The 23,321-nt window shown below is 42.7% G+C and overlaps 1 protein-coding gene across 7 annotated transcripts; it reads right to left on the bottom strand.

Moving 5' to 3' along the window:
• Positions 1 to 104: 104 nt before the first annotated feature.
• On the bottom strand, positions 105 to 17,302 carry zyx (zyxin). 7 transcript variants are annotated; one of them, XM_075465766.1, is made up of 11 exons: positions 16,485 to 16,843; positions 16,310 to 16,416; positions 8,359 to 8,594; positions 6,687 to 6,961; positions 5,850 to 5,945; positions 4,521 to 5,096; positions 4,204 to 4,345; positions 3,356 to 3,525; positions 2,915 to 3,093; positions 2,468 to 2,588; positions 105 to 2,369 (listed from the first exon to the last, which is right to left on the bottom strand). In XM_075465766.1, exons 3-11 carry the CDS (start codon positions 8,579 to 8,581, stop codon positions 2,259 to 2,261), a joined length of 1,893 nt encoding a protein of 630 aa, XP_075321881.1. In that variant the 5' UTR covers positions 8,582 to 8,594; positions 16,310 to 16,416; positions 16,485 to 16,843; the 3' UTR covers positions 105 to 2,258. The 7 variants fall into 7 exon arrangements, with proteins under 7 accessions (XP_075321881.1, XP_075321879.1, XP_075321883.1 ...); XM_075465764.1 differs by lacking the exons at positions 16,310 to 16,416; positions 16,485 to 16,843 and adding an exon at positions 16,994 to 17,302; XM_075465768.1 differs by lacking the exons at positions 16,310 to 16,416; positions 16,485 to 16,843 and adding an exon at positions 16,994 to 17,302 and having other exon boundaries at positions 8,359 to 8,590.
• Between the last annotated feature and the right edge of the window lie 6,019 nt (positions 17,303 to 23,321).

The following is a 23,321-nucleotide window of genomic DNA, read 5'->3' as shown; positions in this document are numbered from 1 at the left end:
ACATTTCGTGGACGTCACACGGAAGCAGACCTGTTGGAAATAAGCATAAAAACTCAACATATGAAAAGGCTAATTTACTGTACGGGGAGAAAACTGACGCAGAATTTCAGTATTTAGCATTTGTCTTTATTTGGATCTTTTGATACAGCCAAAAAACAAAAAAAAAAAGAAAGAAAAAGAAAGAAAGAAAATGAAAGAAAAAAGGAGGGGTGGGGCTAAATGATGTTTAAACATACACATATCAAATGTATAAAAAAGGTTTTCAGAAAAGACAAGGCATCCACATTTAATACAATGATATACGAGGTAATGCCAGGTAAATACAACCATAAAGGCACCACCGTGTTTATAGTACAGGGTGATGCAAAGACACGGGCACGAAGGTGAGTCACTGGTGCAAACAGAAGACATAACACAAGAGGAAATGCCACCACTGATAACACAGCAAGCATGCAATGCTGAATCAATATTGCCATGTTTAGTTGTTCATTCTGGGGTTTCACTGCACCGGGCTCAGTGCAAGCACAAGTAACCAGAGTTCTCCTACTGGGGAGGATTGTGTGGCTCTGTGGCTGCGAACCAGGCTCAATTAGAACAGAACAGCGGAGTACAATAATGGAGAAGGCACATTGCCGAGTTTTAAATGAAACCAAGTAAATCTAAGCATTTAATTAGATCAGTGAAATACAGTACAGCAACATAAGGATAAAATAGTATGTAACCTACATGAACAAATGTACGTACAAAAGGATGGATAATGGAAAGAGTAGTGGTATTCATGGAAACAACAGAACAGGTCAAGAAGGAAGAGACTGGGCTCAAACAACCAACACAAATGCTAAAATATTAAATCCCATTTACCTGTATTCACTGGTCTGAATCCTGTAATCTGACAAACACATTTGGTCACTGTGTTTTTTTAACATCTGCTACCTAAAGTTCAACTGCCTCTGCGATTCTGTCATCCTGCTGTTGAGACAGATTACTTTAATACTAGTACACATGTTTCTAAGATAGTAACGTTAATACTTGAATTACATTATTCAAAAGCAAGAGATTGTGAGAGTTGTATACTATTAAAACTACTACTTAACTTATATGTTTCTAGCCGGTCTTTAAACAGAATTCATCATGTGCAGGGATTTTTAAGTCAAAGTGACAGTAGAAGAATATTTCTCTTCATATGGCACTGTGCAAGATTACAGAAAAGGTCCTGATGTCAGCCGCGCTGCCGACAGTGTAACTTAACCACGTTAGAAAAATGAGATCCCGGGGAGGGAATCTGTGCTCGTCTTGTTTGTTCATCATTTCTGCGTCCAAAAAGCATGCATCTATAAATACTTATCACCATTAAATCAGCTTTCAGCTATTTTCCAAACAGTAAAACTGAGGATTTTTTTTGTTCCAATTATGCCTGACACAGTATGATCAAATACAGACAGTAACGAGACACAATTCAAAGCATGCCTGGAAATCATTGAATTTGCATCACAAAAATTACAAAAGCAACATTCACTGTTTTTATCTTTTTGCAGCTGTGTTGTAGCCCTGCGCGACTATCAGAGTAGACTGGCTGATATAAAGGACTTTGTAGAAAGGAAAGCATCCTTAACCATGCTCGCAGACACAACAATTGCCAAAGTTTTAAAAGATTTTTTTCAACCACCAGCCGAACCAAGTGGTGAAATGTGTGCAATGATCGCGCTGCTGATGCTCCTCGCTCTATAGTACCAATCTTTCAATCAACAGCGGCCTGGTTTAGAATGCTTGTACGGTAGGAGGCCAGCCGTTAAAAGGTCTTCAAAAGGAAAAAAAAATCCCAATTCCTGGAGCTATAAACAATACTTAGGCAAGAGACACAGAAAGGCAACTTTATATTCATCAGATTGCTCTTTTGATTAAACCGTTTTTTTGTGCAAGTTATGCTGGAAATCTTTAGCGTAAACATCGAGTTGACACAAAATCTATACGGTATTACACAAAAGGAAGCTATGATGGGAGATGGGAGCCTTAGAGAGCTGGAACAATAGATGAGGGGAGTTTAGTTCAGTGCAGTACATTACCTCTGCACTGGATAAACTACACAACTACACGATATCAGCATGCAGACATATCTTTTAACAATGCACACTCGCACACACACCTGCGCACATATACTGAATAAAGCCCCGTTGCAAAGGCAAATTGGCATCTGGATAAATCCTGTGCTTTGGGATTTGGTTCATAGTTAAACTGAGCGATGCTGCATCAGCCAATCACTACGCAGCCTGCTTGGCTCGCTGGGTGTGGCACTTCATACACAGGATCTTGCCATCCAGTGGATAACAGCCGTTTTCATCCGCTTCGATGGAGAGGGGACGAGCACAGTCCTGCAGAGTCAATAAATGCACACATTTACAGTCATTTCTGGAGTGTGGTTATTTTTTACATGAAAAGTGTTTTTTTTTTCATTTTAAACATGTCTTACCTCACAGCGGTAACACTTGAGATGGAAGTTCTTGTCGAGCGCCACCACTCTGACCGTTTCCTCGCTGCCCGGGGCCGGAATAATGGGCTCATTACAGCTCACGCACAGAGGGGAGAAACGCCTGCAAGAGAGAGCGGTGGAGAGGCCATGGGTTACTGAATAATATTCTGATGAAACCCAATGGAACTGGCTGCTTATGGGCCTGTCGAGCAAGATGTAAGCGGTTTATTAGCAGGAGATGAAAACCAAGTTTGTAAAGAAGTGTTTCAAGAGTAAATTCAAACAATGGATACAACTTCAGGTGCTGGTTCAGACATTTTGTCCTTGCTCTCTTCTCCTATTACACCGGTTGATATAGTAAATAGCGCTACCTTATTCCATCACAAGAATCTCAAAGAAATTACACATAGTTTTGGCAATTAGCTTCAGATCTTTATCGGAGGCCACCTGTGGTAATCCTGGACACAGTAGGGGTTGTTGTTGTCATCGGTGATAAAAGGTGCCCCCTCGAGTGCGCAGGAGCAGGTGCTGCAGCGGAAACAGCGGGCATGGAAACACTGTCCCACCGCCTTCAACACACGATCTGTAATCCTCTCCCCGCATCGGGAACACACGGCCAACGAACTCTGAGGAACAAGAGAAAGCAAGATGCATTTAAATGTAATTATCAACCTGAAAGCACACTTGGAAATGACTGTGAACTTGCTGTGTGTTTTGCACTTTCTACACAGATGAAATATGCAAAGAATACCCTAAAGAACTCTTTGTTTGGTCAGTAAAAAGCAAAAAAAAAAAAAAAATTAGACAATAACAGCTTCAGACTTTAAGTTTTCAATTTGCTGCATTTGTGTTTCACACACAATCCAGAGGAACCGTGTGTCTGCTCACCGTGTAACAGTCCTCACACTGTGGTGAGCCATCCCTGTCGTAGAACTGCATGCCCTGCAGGGGGCGCTGGCAGCTCATGCAGCAGAAACAGTTGGAGTGGAACAGTTTGTCCATGGCCTTCACAGCTGGCTGAGTGCGGGAAAGAGCAACGCCACACTTCCCGCAGGCCTCTAAATAAAAGAGTAGGAAACACAAAGGAGTGAGATACAATGTTATCCATCCTGCTATTTACCCAGCTCTGCTCGTGTTTACTACATCCCTCAATTATTGAGAATAATAACAGAATAAACACATTACAAACTCTTAGAATTGGTAGAGCTAAATTCTAGGTAATGCATTCATTGACAAACACTGAATAAGGTAAAAGTATGTGAAGCAGTAAACAGAACCACTGCCTCTGGAGATAAACATCTTCTCCCCAAAAACTGTATTTATAAAAAAGAAAAAAGGGAAAAAAATCCCTAATGGTTTGCATAAAGCAACAAATCAGCAAACTGACAGGAAAATCATTTCTTTTATGTCTCTAACTTTTCCAGCGAGAGGCATTAAAATGTTACAGGCGATACTTTCTGCCTCCATCCATCTCATCGAGAACATTAGCTCTCAAAAGGACTCGATAGTGTTTTAAAACATTGATGCAAGATGCACAAACTTGCAGCTAAATAATGACTTTAATTAGCAACAATGACAGCCAGCACTCATCTGCATTAGCACAGAGAATCATGGTGTCAAACAGAAGTTTAATAAAGGTTTAATGATTTTCTAATTAGCATATGGAAGAGTATGACTGCATGAGTGGTGAACTGTGAGACTGGTGTGTGCAAATCACCGAACACGGATATCTGTACCTGTCGGAGGGGAGGCGATGAGAGGCGGGTTTGTGTCCATGTTTTTAATGAAGTCCTGGGTCATTCTCTCCAGCTCCTCCACTTCCTTCATATTAAGAGGCATGCCTCCACCTGGAATAGGAACCTGGCCAGGAGGTGAGGGCTGCTTGCACCAATGCACATAGAGAAATAAAACGTTTGTCACTTTTCATACAGCCTGCTCATTTACATTTAACAATTGAATCACAGTGCACGTCCTTCCGCTAACTCCGAACTTCATTATTTGGTCTTCTTGTGCCTTTCTAAAGTACTTTGCTAAACGACAGGCTGGAACGTACCGTTGACGCCGGGGTGGTTTTCATTGGCTGGCTCACGGGTGAGGGTGGAGATGCCGCCATCATCTTGAGTTGAGGGGGCGGCACAGCCACAGGAGGGTTTTGATTTGCATTCACCTGAGTCCCAAAGGAAGAACTCTTTATGTGATTTGGAGCTGGTGCAGAAGCCACGTTATTTGGTGGAGCAGGAGGTGCGGGCGGGGCTGCGGGAGGTGGAGGGAATGAGCTGCTGGCTGTGGGAGGCGAAGGTTTTGGTGCATTGTTGATTGGAGTGGCTGTCTGGTTCAGGTTCTGGTTGAGTTTTTGTGCCAGTGAGGAAGATGATGTCGACATTCTCCCTCCAAAACTGGACTTGGGAGCCACAGCCGGGACCTTTGTGAATGGCTGGGCGGCAGAGTCTGGACCAGAGTTGTGATTGGCTTGTCGGTTTGTCCTGGCTTTGAGTTCTTCTGCCCAGGGTGCAGGAGGAGGGCGGTCACCCATCTCGGGAGGTGGGAGGAAGGAGAGTGCTGGTTTCGGAGCAGTTGGGGGAGGGGCTGAAGGCTTGGTGGCTGGTGCTGATGAATACTGGCTTGGTATCTGTGGACAGCAAAAAAAAAAAAAAACTCTTTTATTAACAATAATTCAAATTTTCATTTACTAAAACTAGAGTTCAACAGAGAGAGGTCAATATCCGGTGTATATCATTGCTTACTGAAATGCTGCCAGCAGACAGTTTTATGATATCAAATGAGGTACTTTGATTAAAGTAAACACTGGAAGCGCTCCACAGTTTGAGTTTATCAGAAGTACTTCGTCTTTCTGGCATTTCTTTTGCGGTTTTGAGCCAACGTTATTCTGCTCTGATTCAGTACCTCCCAGTCAGATAAAAAACACTCTCCATTTATGGCCCTCTCACATGGTCTCTGGCAGCCGGCTCTGGCCTCGTTGCACTCTCCACTCGCTTCAGTGTGCATTCACCCTCCCTCTCAGCAAGTGTTTGCTCGCAGCGTGAGTCACCGGCCACCTCACTTTTTTCTTTTCTCTCTCAGTCTGGTGTGCTGCGTATGCACTTCACTTCTAATTGCGCTTTCAACCGGTACAGATGAGCAGCTACTTATGAAACTGCCTCTGCATCTCTCCAAACTATTTCCACAGGCCGGCCTTTCTTTCACTGCTTTATTCTTTTTTCTTTTCACCGACTCATTCTTCTTTTCTACGGCGGGATTTCTGAGAGTCAATGTCGGCTGAGGTCTTCCTCCTCATCTGTTCTTCAGGTCCGTAGTTTAACCGGTTAAACCCAGGCGCCTGATGTTTGTTACAGCGTATGACCCGTCTGTCTGTGCTTTATACCTTAGGGTTGAAAGGTCCCCTGGTTTCCATCTCGGACAGCAAGTCAGTCAGAGAGTCAATCTGCTTATCGAAGCTCGTCTGCTTCTCTATCAGCCTCTGGCAGGGAAAGACACAAGAGGGAAACTATTATAAAAGTGGATGAGGAGGAGAAATGGTTGCAACTGTAAATATACACGAACGGCATGTTAGGACCCAAATCAAGAATCAAATATCACCAAACTGTTTCAAAAACTGCAGAACAGTCAGTGTGAAGGAAAACCAAGACTGGAAGGATAATAATGAACAGGCTGGATTCTAAGTTGATGAACGGATCGATACTGTATTTATTTTACTCTCTGGGTAGAAGAGAGAACAAACAGCATGTATTCTTAATGTTCTATTCATCGGGTTGTTTGCTCATTTAACCATTAGATGTGCTCCTATCGTCTTTATGTTAATGAGACTTTTTCAATCTTGCTCTCTCCAAAAGCTCACTACCATCTAAACTCCATACACTGATGTCTTTGTAGCCTAAACAAATACCAGCTGGAACTTATACAGTCCAGCAACAAACATCTGCACAGTGAACCTTTTACTCCACGTCTAAAAACTATTTTTGAGAAAAATCACCAATAATCTTGTTAGGAGCATGAAACTGGCCGATTTACCCCAGACTGGTGCTAATGTAATTTGTGGATAAAACTCAGCAGACTGACATTCCTGCATTTACGCCAGTGACTCAGTATGGTCACACATTAGAGTTCTCCAGTGTCCAAAAATTATTATGAGAGTTTATGCAAATGCAGGAACATGCGGCGAGAGGAAGAATCAAAGCAACTGTGAAGCATCACGACTCACCTGTGGGTTCCCAGCAGCACTAGGGAAACTGGTGCCGGAGGCAGGGACAGGTGGAGGTGGAGGTGGGGGAGGGGGTGGGGGAGGGGGAGAGGGACAGGCGGGTGGACAGGCACTCTCTTCGGGGGGTGCTGGGAGGGGCAGGTCATCCGCCACTGGAGGTGGAGCAGGGAAGGCAGGAGGAAGGGCATCTGAGGCAAGGGGTGTGGTTTGACATTCAGGGGGGGGTGCTGGCAAATCATCATCCAGTGGAGGAGGAGGAGGAGGGGGTGGGAAGTCTGACAAAAAATAAGGAGGGTTTATTGGTTAAAAGTTGTCCCAAAATGCCTTTTTACTCAACTTCATCTGATCATCCAGTTCAATGTGAGAAAGTTCTTTAACATGTTTTTTAATCAAAGAAGGACAACCATATAAAAACAAGCTGCAAAGATGACTTTTATCTGAGTGTTGGTCTACTAATAAAGTACTTTTGGACCCCAGAAACCTTTTCATAGCTCTTAAAACTGTAGCTGCGGACAGTCGCAGCCATTGTTAGCTTCTACCTCAGTGTAGCAGGCTGTTGCATCTAGTAAGTGTTCCTACCTACGGTGCAAATCAGAGAAAAAAACCAAAACATTAAAAAGTCTGCAGGAAAGCTCTGCAAGGTATCAGATTCTGCCTTGATCTCCATTTTCTGCAGTGAAGAACGGACTTCATACCAAAACAAACTTTGTGTAAATCAATGGCATCTAACAAAGTCACAGAAAGCAGTCATTCAAGAACTCTTCTTCACGGCTTTTGTGGCTGAACAGCCTATTGTAACCATCATCTATGTGGATCATATGAAACAACATGAAGGTACGTGAATGCTCATAGTGCTTCTTCGTGCACACACAGAAATAAGTGCAACACCATTTTAATTTTGTATAAAAATAAAGAAAACATAATTCTACTGTAATTATCCCACAATACCCCCCCCCCCCCAAAAAAGTAGAGTCTCCGCTAAGAAAAACAATATTCTTCATCAGCCAGGTTCAAACGTTTCAGGATGGAAAGCTCATATTTACGGGACTGAGATCTGGACTGCTTGGGAGTAAACCGCTTTCATCTGACAGAATGAGACGAGTGCATTTCCTGTAGAGGTAATGACTGCCTGGTCCCCTGGTCTTTTACCCGACATTAAAACCCTGTGGAAAACTGTGAAAGTTAACCTGTTCTCTGCCCTGATGCTTCGACTTCTTCCTTGGCCGACTTGTACATTTTCACAACCTTCCCCAATTTGTCTGTACTTGCTCCAAATTTTAAACGCAGCAGACTGAGGACAACCAACATCTTTGGCACGGGTTTAGACATGTATTATTTCTAGACATTTCACAATGGAGTGATTTCATAACCTTTTCCCAATTTTTTTTGCCAGGGGTTGTAATACAAACTACAAAAGCAGAATAAAAGACACCGTCCATTTTTCTGCCTCTTCTGAAAAGACAGAATTAGATGATGGTATGTAAGGAAATGGACACGACAAAAGTCAAACAACAGTACCACACGGCTGATGTAATCTATTACATACTGAACGGTGAGGCTCTGCATGCTCCAGCCTAAGGAGCACCAAGGATGGGATGGGGAAAGGGTAGTTACAGAGCCAGAGACAGAAGTGAAAAAATGGTTCAGAAAGTAGCTGAAACAATGCAAATACCATCAGAGACTGAAGAGGGCGGTGGAGGCAGGTCTCCCACTCGACCAATAACAGCTGTGCCAAGCGGTGTTGGTGATGGAGTCGAGGGAGGGGTCTGACTTTTGGGTCGTGGCGGTGCTACAGAGGCAAACTTCTTTGGCTGGTTGTAGAACGATGGGGTGGTGACTTTGAAGTTGAGTGACGATGTCACCATAACTGGCTTACTGCTGCTGGAGTCCTCCATTTTGTGGATCTATCTGAGGACACAGAAAAACAGTCACTGTGTGGGATCGTTTCCAATCATTTATCCTCAAAATATGAACCAGGTTTCTGCTGAGTTCATACTACTCCATTGTCAATATTCCTATTCTCACACACACACACACACACACAACATTTATCAGCTGACAAAAGTCAAAGGGTTTGCATTCCTTGGCAGCGTGTCCACATCAGGCCTTTTGCAGAGGAATTAGTGGTGATGACACATCCCGAAAACATTTGGCCCGATACGGCTGCAAACTGCATACTAATAAAAAACAGGTTTAAAGGTTGAATTGTCTATATGATGAAAAAATGAGCATGAGGAAGTGTATCAAATCATCATTAATCCAAGTACACAGACGGCAGAACTCCCAGAAGCCAGAGACAATTTACAAGATGTAACACCTGGCTGTTTACTGTGTCATAAAGCACAGCGAGAGCAAAGGAGTGGCTGCTTTCCACGAGGGATGACAGCAACCAGCCACCATAGCATTTTCATGTGAGGTGCGTCAAAAAGAGCTTCAGTTCAAATATTTACTTCACGCTCGCCGGGCAGTTAGACAAATGTTGACTTTACTTTGGTGTCTCGACCAACAGGCCGAGCTTCCTTGAAGACCGCTGGCCCCAAACGTGACCTTTAGTCAAAAGCCCGGTTGTTCTTACGGATCATCCCAACCGACCGTCCTCTCGATGCACGCTCAAACACGCACGCATGCGGAAATCTGCCCACACGCTGGCTGCCTTTATTAATAACCCACTCGTAATGTTAATGCAAGTTAGAACCGTGACGACGACTGAAACGAGCATCATCAGATAAATGCCGCGTAGTCATAATCTGCACGTGGAGATCATTAAGCAAAGTGCAGCTGACAAGCCACACGTAATTATTATCTATTGTTGTCTGACATTTTCTGCACCCAGATGACGATTACTCAGCACTGATGTCTCCATAAATGTCAGTCACGATAAGGAAAAGTGAGGAACGACTCTGAGTCATTTATAATTTAATAACCGTGCAATTGGCGATCTCACTGAGAGGAACCTGTTAACACTCAAGTCTAAACTGCAGGCAGGCAGTCGTATGAATGGAGAAGTGAGCACAGGAGAGGTTCGTCTCAGTGGAGCATGTGATCAGCTTCTCACAGAAATCTGTGCCGCTATTTAAAACACCTGAACGCTTTTTCGCAGCGCTCGAGCCGAACGACCAGGAACGAGGCTGCAGAAATGTTCCCTCGTGTGTTCTGGGCTGGACTTGCAGCTTTTCTCTCATTCACGGCGAACAGAGAAAAACATGACCGTGAAGACAGTTAAGAAGCCAATCGGAGTACTTTATGACGCCAACTGATCTTTAAACTCAAACAAGACAAATGGTAACATTTTCCCAGTCCAGCTACGCTGTGTTTTACACAACCACAGAATGCTCGATGAGCTATTGCTGCATCGACTCAAAATGTGAGAAAACTCACAGACTCCACGGGGACCGCGACTATTACGTCGCTTTTTTTACTGTCGCGCTGCCATGGAAAAAAATCTTTCCTTGCTTCCTAATACCTCTGATGAGAAATGAAATATATAGATCTCTGTCGTTTTTGCCGGCCGGCCACGTGTTTATTCTCTTCTGCAGAAGGGTCAGTCAACACCAGTCAGCGTTCATGGTGGAGAAAGACTCAGGACAAAGGAAAAGACAAGTGGTTAGCAGACATCAAATTTACCATAACAGCGCTCGCACCGTAGATCTCTCAGCCGCTCTTGTAGATGCGTCCGAGCGAAGAATGTTAACATAAATGTGACCCGTGTCTGAATGACTGAGTGCTGCAGATTAAACACATTTAAGGTTTTTCTTACGTCCCAGCAGAGGGGTTCTGGGTTTTCTTTTTTCTAAATGGGAAAAAAAAATTTGCTAATATGTTGATGTAGCCAAGGTTCTCACAATAATATGATAATTTATGAGAACTTTAACGAGAACAAATCAGGAATTTCCAGGCAGGACTATCGCATAAAGCAAACATTTCAATAGCTGAAGGGAAAACATGTTTCCCTTACAATAAAACACTGAAATGGACTTATTTGAGTAGATCTTACTGCATCTTAATTTTGTGTAAAGATCAGCATGCCCCCTGTTTCCATCATGTGCACAAAACCTGTCACCATCTCTATTGAGGGTTAGTGAGTCTAAGGTAGTCTTGAGACAGCCATGAAAAGGTTGCGCAAACGGTGCCGAGCTGAAACTAGAAGCTAATTTAACCAGGAACAGTTTGAGCGTTTCATTTTCATTCCTTTGTTGGGACACACAGACAATGTTTCAAGCTCCGACAAGACAAATAAAACCTTACAGCTCTTGAAAGTGTCTCTGGTGCCAGTGAAAAAGCTAGCTTCTCTGGTGAGAAAGCAGTGCTTCCCCTTTTTGATGTCAGCTTCCTTCTATCCAAACAAACGGCACCACGCTCTTATAAATGTGTCGGCTGTGGCACTGTGTAATGAGATCATATGATGAATCATGGATATATAAAAATGGTTAGCTATGCAGCACCTTAAGCAAACACGGTCATGACTCATCCTTTTCATGTCAGATTTGTACGCATCTTTGAATGCCAGTTGAGACTTTTCTTTGACACCTTTTTTTCGTCTTTGAATTTGGTGGAAAATTCAGCGCATGTTCTCAATAAAGTTGAAACGGCACCATATTACAGGTTCATTTCTTATGCTTCTTCTTCTTCTTTCACATGAGAGCGAGCAGAGGCTGCTGCTCTTTTTGGTTTATCCCTTCATAGAGATCCATGTGCAGTTATAACTCTTATAATTATGTTTATCACCAATGAAAAGGCCCATTATTAGTGTTTAACACCTCAGAGTTATTGATCTGGGAAGTTTGTATCTCTGAAACAGGTGTGCGTGCGTGTCATACTTATATTTCTGTTGTATATTCTGCATCTGTCATACTTATATTTCTCTCAGGAGCTCGTTAAAAGACAGGAGCAAACTGCCTTGCTTTGTGTCATCTTAACTGGTAGGGACTAACTTCCCTGCGGACAACATATGCACATCCGAGGGAGTTTTGTTCAATCCCTGGTTATGATCCTTCCAGCCAAAAAAAAAACAAACAAAAAAACACACAGGCATCTCTGCATTTGTCTTATCGCGGTTTCAAAAATGGACAAATCAACACTCTCAAATCACTGACTTTTCAGTCTTACAAAACCATGTATCTGAAGAACCATAGCTCCATTTCAATTTTTCACTGAAATAATTCAGGCAGCGTGAGAATCAATCGAATCAATCGATAAGGGCAGATGGTGAAGTCCTAATGGAGAGACAAAGAGCTGCTCATCATTTCGGTGCTTGTCATTTTAATATAAACGACGCCTTATTTTATTTATTTGCTAAATATTTTATTTTATTTCATTTTTTATATATATTTTTTTATTTTATTTTTATTTTTCATTATTTATTTTTTGTCACCCCCTTCTGTGTTTTATTTTCTTTATGACTCCATTTTCTTGTTCTTCTTTGAATGGACCGCTCTTCACCCTTCTAATTGCCCTTCGGGGATAAATAAAGTTTTTTCTGATTCTGATTCTGATACACTGAGCAAGTTTTACGAGGCCGATACCAGCAGGAATGATCAATCAAGTCAAATAAAGAAAAGACAGGTGTGGCTTGGAGGTTCGGAAAGTACAGTCATTGGCTACTCATTAACGCCGTACAAACACCGGCACCTTGCTGTGCTTCTGAACTGAGTGGACTTCACATCAACAGAGTCCTGAAAAAAATAACACTTAGATCTGTTAAAAGAGAGTGCTTGACAAGGATTGTGTGATTTGGCCCTGAAGCCTCTTTGTCTCTAAGCTACAATAATCCTCTTAATTATTCAACATGAACGATAACTCGAGGTACAGTTTCATCTGTTCCTTGATTCAGTCCTGAGGGATTTAGCTGGGTGAGATCAGCGAAGCACTCAGGCCCAGACAGTCTACGACAAATCTATCCTGAAACCTGATCCTTGAAGAGAGCGACCCTCTGCTGAGGAACATTTTTTTGGCAAAACAACTCAATGACATCACCTTTTTTTTTGCCTTTCCTGCTCGCCTCTAATCATCTCTCTATGCATCTCTGCAGCGTTCCTCTGTTATTTCTACCCCCTTAATGAGGAGTGATTGTCTGTTCTCACAACTGAAAGTACAGATTAACGCTCTGCGGCAGAGCACATTTACATTTTTATTTTTTCTACCGTCTCCCTCGGCCTCTCATTCAAGTCTCACCCACCACTTGAACTGAATGACATCATCTGAGGCTGCACTCAATCATCTCTACTTTACAGCTGGGAAGGGGGACGGCTTCATGTAGCATTGAGCAAGGGCCTCAGCATAAACCACACAATGTACTCTGTAGCTTTTGAACTTTCGTACAAACTCCGGCTTTTACAGACTAAAAAATGGTTTCTTAACTAGACGGTTTGAATGTTTTTTCTGTGTTTTTTTTTTCACATCATGGTGAAAATAAATAAACAGGATGTGAACAGGATCTCTGCTCTGGAAAACTGGGAAATGTCTTCAATGGTAGAAGTAAGAGTCCTGAAATCCAGCTTTTAAGGAAATAAACTAAAGTAAATCGAGGCTAGTTTACGGAACACCTTGTATCATCCAAATGTTTTGTCTCTGTGTTTGATACTTTAACATGGACAAGTTGTCTCTTGTGCTTCGGGTGCATTATGGGGATATAGATGATATGAGCACGTATCTTCATCCTAAACCAATCAAATAAAGAACAAGCGAGAAGGTTAATTCCACTTTTAAAAGTGTTTACCAACAGAAAAACTAAAATTTCTGACCGTATTTCCACTAATCCTTCCAGTGTCAGTAGCCCCTTTCACACTGCGACCCGCTATCTTAGCGGGTCCAAATTGCACCGTCGACCCGCGAGTTCAGGGGGCGTTGCCTTGTGGCAGAGCGTCACACGAAACACATAAAATGGTGGGCGTGTACAATGACGTAGGCACAAGCCATGCGTCGGAGGTAGGGTTAAATACACCTGTCTGCATCAAATTTTTCAAACAAACGATGGCGGGTCACCTTGAGAACTCATTTTTGCAATGCAGTTCATGGAGATGTTACTTTACGGTGCGTCTTGCTGCGTGGGAAACCGCGCTCTCCCATCTTTCTCGCCAGCCCGAATTCCAGCAGAGGTCCATCCTTCACCGTCCCCGAAATGTGGCGGAAAATAACGTCCTCTGCTCGGGGGCTGAGGAGCTCGCGGACCTCCTTGTCTCCCCAGTTGGCCATATTAAAAAATGTCTCCAACTTGATGTAGGCTAAAACAGAGTAAAACTTGTCCTCACCTGTCTCTGTTGTTCTGAATCAGCTGTCCATTCTGTCTTTTAAACTCCTCACGTCACGCCCACGTCCGACCCGCGTCGATTGTGTTCACATCAAACTCGGCAAAAAGACTAGGGTCCGACGCGGGTCGAAAGGCGAGTCGAGTTGACACGGCAGCCCGGGTCGGCAGTGTGAACACAACAGCGGACACACTAAATTCGCGAATTAAACGTGGGTTATTCGGCAGTGTGAAAGGGGCTAGTGACTAGTGTTGCTGTTGATGAGACTCTTCATTGTTCTGATGTTAATAGCACACCCAGACTCTGGGAAAGCGTGTCTAGGCCAGGGGTCACTAACACAGGGACAAACGAGCCTTTTGAGTGCAGTCTTGCAGGTCACTGGGTATGCATTGTGTGCCAGTGTTGTGCTCCCCCTCAAAATGTAACGACCGAGCGGGCAACGTTTCAAAACTCGTCCCGTCAGCCACTGGATTCTGCGTCAGACTGTGCCCCACCAACAGCCCCATCCGTTTGCACTAACATACAGTGTAATGTGGGCCAAAGAAGAGTCACAAGACAACGAGAGACTAAATCAAAGCACTAGACAAGAACAGCTTTGAGCCAAATGGATGCTCTGAAATAACTTTCGTTTTGACTCATGGAGGCTACAATTAAGGAGGATTCCTCATCACTCCGGTCATAGACAGAGTCATTCATTCTTGATTTGAAGAACAAAAGCACCACTAATACCTCAGACTAGAAGCTTCTCCAATTAAGTTGTTCTTAAACACAGTTTACTGACTGAGGCCTTGGGTTAAGGCTCCCCAATAATGAGAGGAATTTCACATTCTCATCATCTGAGAAATGTTAAAATAGCCCAACCGACGAAGCCTAAATTCCTTCTATTCGCCCGATTGTTAAAGACAACGTCACACCAGAAACTAGCACGAAGTGCACTGCACTTTGACCTTCCTCGTCGTGTTTCTTTGAACCGAGGCATTCAGAGGAAATGGTGGATTTGACTGAAAACCACAGAAACTACGAATGACAGTAGTGTAGGAACTCCTTCCTCAAGCACGCCTCGCTTCATCATAGGTTTTACACCCGATGGAACCTCCATCCATCTCACTACGACCAAAACCAAGCAGGACGTTTTCTTTCACTTTTTCCTTTACGTTCGTTTAATCCGACCTTTATCTGCAGCCACAGCAGTTGCAGGGGACTGCAGGCTCGAGCCCCTTTTGCAATAGCAACATTTTTGAGACCCAGAGGCGAGATCCCTCTTTCATTTCCACTAATAAACAATTCTTTTTACAGCATTAGACCAGGCTGTCTGTTTTGCAGAAGCAAATCTATATCGCAAACAATCTGTATGAACTAAACAGGAGAATAATAGAAGTCCACAAGTAATAAAAAGCAATGTTCCACAGCAGCCACACCAACAAGGCTGCTCTCACTGTGGATGTGTCACTTTTTGTCCGGTAGAAGCAGGTCATCTCAAAACAGCCGATAATGACCTTGACTAATTGATCAACCAGTTAATCCTGCTACCGCTATGTCTGAGGATGTACTGGACTTTTTCTTACTGATGTAAGTGTTGTTGTAATTGACCTATAACTAGCTGGCATTCATTCATCTGCAGATATTGCACATTCCACCTAAGGTAACATCACCAGGGGATGCTGCTTACACTTATCAACATACTCCATCAAACCTTAACTTGTCCAAGTATAGTACAATAACAATAAAACTGAGCTTAAAGGGACTGCAATCTACTGCAAACATGCACAACACAACCCTAACCCTCTGCCATATTTTTTTCTTCAGTTTAAAGCTTTACCTCGTGTTTGTTCCGAGTTCGTAGAGAGTAATGTTCCTAATACTTTGTTATTAACACACTGTACATGGGTGGGGGGTGTAATATTGGGACGTTTAGATGAGCCATACATCCAGGCCTCTTCAGTGTGGACCCAACAGAGGAGGAAACGTGCCACCCAATTACAGATCTGTGCTCCTAATCAACACACCGTGGCATTTCAACGACTTTAGCCGACATTACCTGACAGCTGACAGAAGGCTGGTGGTCAAAAATGCTGCAGATTAACAGCTGCAGCTAGGCTAGTTCCGCACAAACGTATACTCATTCAATCAAAGCCAATGAGGGTTTTTTTTAAGCTTGCTAGCAAAGCTAACGTTGCGTACCAAGCCGTTTAATGGTTACTATAAACTGTTAGCCGTTTAACGGTTAAACTGTTAGCCCGCAAAGTGTATCGAGTAGTATCTACTGTGGGCTTACGCGACGCCAGCGTGTTCTGTTTCTACGATAGCTTCCTATTTTTTTCTTTCTTTCTTTCTTCCAAAAGAAAATCTATTTACGTTTGACTAGTAGTTGACACTCACCTGCAACTCGGAGCGATCTGGAAACCTCTATAATCACACCGACGGTAACGTTAGCTCCGGTCGGACCGCTCACTCGAACACACCCCTACGCTTCCCAACGTCTCAAGCTGTGGTCAAAAGGTTTCGGTAGTTAAACGGGTTAACAACGCCCCGTCTCTCCCCCCTCCTCCCTTACCTCATATGGAAAAGACGAGGGTTTCTTTTAACTGCGCTGTCATCGACATAAATAATCCACTTTCTCCCTGAAGAACACAGATGCGCCCAGCAGCATCGTTTGCTACCTAGCTTAGTCAACTTTTTAGCTGGACTTCCTGTCGGAGCTTCCGCATTGCCATGCCTTATCGTCGGTGTCCATCACCCGGTGTAGCACCACAGAGTACGTTCAGGGTTTGCTCTTATCCACCAAGAAGACATAGTTGGGATCACAACCGATTAAGAGAAAACTGTGCATCAAGAGCTTTTTTAGTTAAAAAAAAAAAAAAAGCTTGCTTTTGATGGGACACACTGGCTGTCACGCCATAAAGATGACACACCATTAGGTGTCCACAGCTGTAACCGAGAAATCTGCACCATCATGAAACAGACAAAAGACTTTACCTTATTAGGTAACCTGTAGAAGTCTGCTCCACTAGACATGCAGTGGTTTCTATTTGACTGATCTAACTCACAACAAAAAAAACTCACCCTGTTAACACAGCTGCAGTATGGATCTTCCTTTAAATCCCCCTCTTCCTTTTGTTCTTCTTTTCCTCTTCTTAGTTCAAAACTGAGTTTGAGCTGACTGTAATGCCAACTTCTCTTTTTCTCTTCCTCTCTCAAGCTATTGGATCCTCCCCCTGTTCTTTTCAGTATGGAAAAGGAATGACACCATCCTTCCAAACAAGTTCTTTCTCGTTTTGACTTTGGCTCAGGACTTGTGTATTACAATGTAAACAGCAACTCACTCTCTTTCTCTCTGCATTTCTGTATGTGCTCATAAACTGTCCAGTCAGACCCCTCCTCCTCCTCCTCCTCTTCCTCCTCCTCCTCCTCCTCACCTCCTCCTGCTCTCTTTTCTCTCTGGATTCTTGCAGCATTCTTCATTCAATGACATCAACCCTGTTGCCTCTCCATGTAAGGTCAGACTGGGGGAATGAGGGAGCCAGAGGGAGGGAGCGATAATGGGGCTTGAGGCTTGATTAGATGCAGACTCAGAAAGTGGTCAGGGGTTTAAACAAAAGGAGGTACAGTGGCTGAAGAAAGTATTTTCCACCAGGGCTGGACTGCGGAAAAGTGTTTGTGCTTTTATTTGCTTTCAGGAGGTTTATAAGATTATACCACAGCTGAGGATCAGGATTGTGGAGGCATTGTTCTTTCTGTTGCCAAGTGGGTTGCCACATCTTTGTTTGCTTATCACCAGGGAAGTTAACTGAGTCTCTTTCTCTGTGAGCAACAAGGACAGTTGGTTGAAACTACATTTCATCCCCAACTAAAAGAATGTAATCACCACTGAGGTGTTAACATGACACATGACACCTCCCATCCTGTAACTCAGCCATACGTCATTTTGTGTGACACCCACACAGAGCCCACACTCTCAGTGTGGCCAACACTTTTGAGTCTCATCACATTTTTAGGTTATAGTTACTGCTCGTACAGCACTATGAATCACAGTTTAAAGGCGATGATTGAGTCTTTTATTTCAACATTAAAAAGAAAATCATTTCTGTAACATGCATATGATAAGGACAGCAAAAGCATCGTCATCCAAATCCCCAAGAGCTCAACCTTTTGATATAGTTCGTGTCACTTTACTCATCATTTGTTTTGCTTGCTAGGTGCTAAAATAATGACAAAGTTAGCAACCAAAAAACACCAACCACGGTAATAATTTGATTCTTCTTTGGGGCTCCTGTTCTTTGCTTTAAAGTGATGACAACACAACATCCGTCCAGTGTGTTTCAAGATAGGGCTTTTCATTATTTTCTCACTTTTGTAAATCTAACATCAGCTTATTGATTGATTTCGTAGCCTGCAAATCAGGGATCAAAACAATCATTATTTGGAGGCCCGTCTGCGCTGTTCTGGCCTATAAGCGAGAGAAACAGCTGTGGAAACAGCAACGGTTATCTCAACCCAGTGGGAACAGTTTCTGAAATGTTTTGTCTTTGTTGAAGGCAGAGTGTGAAGATAAAAAAAACCAACCCGTGGACGGAAACATGTTTCCAGTTTAGACCGAATTAGTGATAAAGTCTTTTTCTGGATGGTCTGACTCAGACTTTCATATCACTGCAACCAGCTCTCAGATCATACTATGATAGTCAGGTTGAGACATGGCTGAGCTTCACTTCTCTCAGGTTGTGAAACCATAGGTTTGTCCAGTTCTGACACATGCAGACCTCTGCAGACACTGTTGTGTAACCAGCCGCATGGCTGTGAACTACAGGGAGTGGTCGTCGGGGTCTTTGATAGCCTATTGTCCCACAAAGGAATGTTTCCAGTCTCTCCCCGCTTCCAGTGGGACAAAAATGAGTTGAATTTCCACTCTGAGCTTTCCTCAGCAACTCCGGTGAGTTGCCGGGAAAAGAATGGGCAACCCCTATCCCGGCTGCAATCTGTCAGGTCGGTGACGTTGACATTGAAGGAGAGGTCTGTGTGCGTTTGTTGTTCTGGATCTCTTCCACTTCACGAGGTTGTTATCTATTTGACAGATGACGGGCATAAGCACATAACATGTGCAACACTCTTCTGCCCCGTGTTAATCCAGATGCAAACATTGCGTCATTCTTTGGTGGCAGGGTGACTGAAGTTCGGTGAGGCAGGGAGGAGGCACTCCTGGTGTTAAGGAAAGGTAAGGCAGGAAAAGGCCAGACAGCCTGGAATGCAGCCAGATCTTGGCATGAGCAGTTCCTTCCCCCCCTTCCTCACTAACCTGCCAAATTTCTCTTCTGTAATGCAGCATTTCTTTCACCACTTTTCTCCCTCAGTTCCTTCCTTTCTCAGTTTGTCTTATGCTGCACTTTTATTTCCAGTCCTATCTATTTTCCACTCCTCCCTCAAGCCGCCCACTGCATATGAATCAGTATCAGCTCGTAATGACTCACTCCTTATAGTTAATATCATAATCATTTCTGAAATGCAGATGCGTGGTTTCTCCATCTCTCTCTCTCTCTCTCTCTCTTGATACATTCATTTTCTCCGGAAACAAAAAAGCTGGAAGCCCTTTCAATGCGGAGCAAATGTTTTGCAATTGCTCTCCCCAAAGTAAATTGATATTAGATAAAGAATATACCATATTCAGCTCAGGTCCCAGACCAGGGTCCGCTCCACCGACTTCATAGAACAACTTTACTTACTTGTGACTTTGTAGTTTGAGATTATTGACACAAAATACACCAACGTTAATAAGTTAATAAGTAACCTACATGGTATTTTTATTGTCCAAGACAAAATAAGACACGAGTTATGGAGTTTCACATAAAGTAATAAAAGTAGCCTCATCATTACCAGCAGGGACACTGGGTTCTTTTTCATTTGGCTTGAAACCAAAAATGTGCTTGCTGTGTTGTTGTGTTGTTTGGCTTTGAAACTAAATCCATTATATTGATTATATAGATAATTGATTAAATGCAGTTGATTTAATATAACTTGTTAAGCAACTTGAGTTGAAAAGTTGTGGTAACCACTTTGAAATGGTGATAAACACGGGACATTTCTTTTAGTTTCATCCAGTTGTTTTTATAGAGCTGAAAGGAAACAATCAATGGAAATTGTGATCAGGTGATTGTGTAATAACTGACAGAGATGTATTAAATAGAAGATGTATTTTCATAAATTATGAATACTATATATTTTTTTTTCTTCATTATTTTCATTTGTGATTATTATGATATTTTACATTTGATTTGATCCATTTTAGTTTGTCCATTTTTATTTTGTTTATCTCCTCTTTTCTTTTTTACATTTGTTAGGGAAGAGATTTATGTAGCTTCAGCCGGATGAGACCAAGTTCCCAAAGGCTGTTGAGGTATTTTAACATAAAATGTTGCTTGCAGTGGAGATACTAAACTAATCATGCACATAAATGTTGCAAATCAGATATTACAGGTGAACCCCGGGCTGCACGAGAACCCACACAACAATGACAGCCTATTATCAAACACATTCAGCATTCATCTGTGAAGACAACATTTCTTGTCTGCCAAACTGGCATCCTCCTAAAGCCATGTGTTGAACCGCAGTGTCCTGGTCCCCCCTGCAGGTGTCAGGCTAACACACATTACGTTGCTGAACACAGCTACAGACTGAAACACCTTCGATTCCCCATGTTCTCTGACAGCAAGTAAATCAACATCACCCAGAAACGGGACAAATGACAGGAGGGGTTGTAAAGTGTAAACCCAGTGATTCTGACATGACTCTAAAACAGGCTGGAAGACTTAAAAAAGAGAGTCGACACATGAGGAACAGTCTTGGCAGAGAGGTATCTCTAAGGGTAAATAGCACAGTGTTGGTGGTCTAGACGACGAAGGCTGGAGTGCGAGAGAATGTGGGGTAATTGCAGGACAGAAGAAAAGAGAGCTGTAAATAATAGAAGACAGTTGGGAACTCCTTGTATGCAAGCTTCTGCCTTGTGTAGCCGCGGCGCATAACCACATGCAGACATGTCATGAACAGAGACTCTGTGTCACTGATACACAAACATAAAACATCCAAAAAAAAATCTCGACTGGGAATACAGTCTAGAAATTGTAGCCATCAACAGATCGTGTTAACTCTGTCTACCGCTGGCAAAAATAAAGCTAATCACACAAACTCAACCATTAGAGAACCCCTTACCAAAGACTGCCTCTTTTCATAACAAAATATATATCTCTCCCTTGTTCCCACCCACCTCTTACGCCCCTTTCATCCTCAAACGCAAACCTTGCAGTAACACCCTCCCATTTTCAGCCCCCTCTTCATCTTTATCTCCCACCTCTTTTCAGTCCCTTCTTCTTCCTTTTTTCATATCTTCTGTCTCTCTTCATACATGAAAACTAATGCTCGTTACTCTTCCTTTCTTTCTTTCTGTTTACACACACACATTCCCCCTCAAACTAATATGTATATATATGAAATATATATGAAAAGCAGAAATGACAATGGAAACAGCCTCTTTTAGAGGTAGATATTCGAGTCTGAGCTGGTGTTTCTTAACACTACTCTTTAAAAGACTCGAAATCCATTCATCAAGCAGAATGGTTTTAAACTGCCTGAGTGAGACAGTATTCAAGCTGTTATTCATTATCCTTGAGGTGCAACCTACAAAGCAGCCAGAAGCTGATGCACAGATAGTGACAGGTACATGAAAGACGCTGATTACAAGACTTATGTGTGTGTATGGGTCCGCAAGATAATAATAAGTTATTATTATGCATCTTAATGCACTGTAGCATCATCACCCCAGATAAGCAAACAGGAGACTTTCTGACAGGAGCATGATAGAAGTCGTCTGTGCCGTGTGTTGCAAGGCAGTTTCATGTCAGTGAGCTTTGTTAGCATGTGTGTGTGAGCGTTAGGAAAGGGGTGAAGAAGACAGGAAGAAGTGAGAGGCAGTCAACTTTGTGAGTGGTCTATGCATCACAAGTGAGATTAGTGTCAAGAATTTCTTCCCTCTGTAGTTGACCTTGTCTCACATTGACAGTCCATATCATAGATCACCATGTTTTCAAATATGGACTGTATGTTAGCACGTGGGTATGTGAAGCAAGGCTGCAACTGGCCATTATTTCATTATTCTGACCCCAGTGGGGCAGAGAGTCTCGTTTTGGGCTTGTTTTCAGTGCATTTGGTTTATCACGGTTTTTGACAGCAAGATTATACAGGAAGTAACAGGATGGATTTCAGTACACTGTAGAGGTGTTGCCTATATAAATAGGATTAGCTTTCTTTAAAAATTCCCTGAAGCTGATCTATTCAACCAGTAACTGACTGGATGTTTCGGCCATTTTGACCTAAAAATAGCTGGTTTTGTTCACTAAAATCTTTGCTCCTACCAAGACTGCAAATGGAGTCATGGCACTGTCATCAATGCGTGGGCTGTAAACTCACAATAACAATGAAGCAAATGGAAATTAAGTGTTGCAACCAGCTTGCAAGTGCATTACACCCCTACTGCATAGAAGAATGAAACCGGTGTATCGCTGGACTATTTGTTCTTCGGTTTCTGAGCAGAGCTGACACTGAAGCCTGACAGATATGTCAGATATCATGTTTGCAGTTTAAGCTAATCAATGTAAAAATGATTAGTTCATCTTTGGTTAAAAGAACAGTATAGAAATCTTTGTAAAATCTCAGGCCTAATTTTCTCGAGGTGGCACCATAAAATTGTCCCATTTGCGCTATTAAACCAAGTCGAAAACCAAAAATTATTCAGAGAACGAGGAAAAGCAGCATTTTACATTGCTGAAGATTAAATGCATCCCACCTTCAGTGTTGAAGGAGAAAGACAAGTCAAGAGGGATAAATGCATCTAGATAAAACATGGATTTTAACAAAAAGAATATATCGCCACAGTTTGGTGAAATAAGAGTGACTCACTGATCCATCTGACAGATTTCCAGACACTGTCTGTCTCAAAATGTTGGGCAGATGGAAGGGAAATAGAGAGCCAGGGAGGGGGAAGGGGTTAGAAAACAATAGTGTCAATTTGTCAGCAGCAATTACTTTTTCAGTATAATTGCATGACAGTATAATTTTTTTACTTTTTCAGTAAAGTTGACTCCTGGAGCAGCTATCTCCTCTGCCCCAGTGGAAAACCAACAGAATGAGATGCAACACATCTATATATAAACCCAACCAGGGTGTATGGACACAGGCTGGATTATGTATGATTTGTTTTGTCTGGCAAGTCACAAACCCGCTTTAATCCCTTTATGGTAACATCGAAACGATGCCCCTTTCTCTAATTTTCATCTCTCTTTCCCCTAAGTGACTCTCGTTCGTCTGTCAGTTGTCTCCATCCATTCTGGAGTGCTAATTTATGTCACAC

Source organism: Odontesthes bonariensis, chromosome 5 (assembly GCF_027942865.1).
Source record: "Odontesthes bonariensis isolate fOdoBon6 chromosome 5, fOdoBon6.hap1, whole genome shotgun sequence".
NCBI classification, from domain to species: Eukaryota; Metazoa; Chordata; class Actinopteri; order Atheriniformes; family Atherinopsidae; genus Odontesthes; species Odontesthes bonariensis.
Note: the sequence above shows the minus strand (reverse complement) of the source record. Positions and strands in the feature narration are given on the sequence as shown.

What these genes read in the sequence shown, in the direction of transcription:
- zyx (XM_075465764.1), bottom strand. Translation starts at nt 8,581, where the DNA reads ATGGAGGACTCCAGCAGCAGTAAGCCAGTTATGGTGACATCGTCACTC. An exon ending in CATCGCCTCCCCTCCGACAG is followed by an intron (nt 3,526 to 4,203) that starts GTACAGATATCC and finishes TCTTTTATTTAG; the next exon opens with AGGCCTGCGGGAAGTGTGGC. An exon ending in TGTGTCCAGGATTACCACAG is followed by an intron (nt 2,589 to 2,914) that starts GTGGCCTCCGAT and finishes TCTCTCTTGCAG; the next exon opens with GCGTTTCTCCCCTCTGTGCG.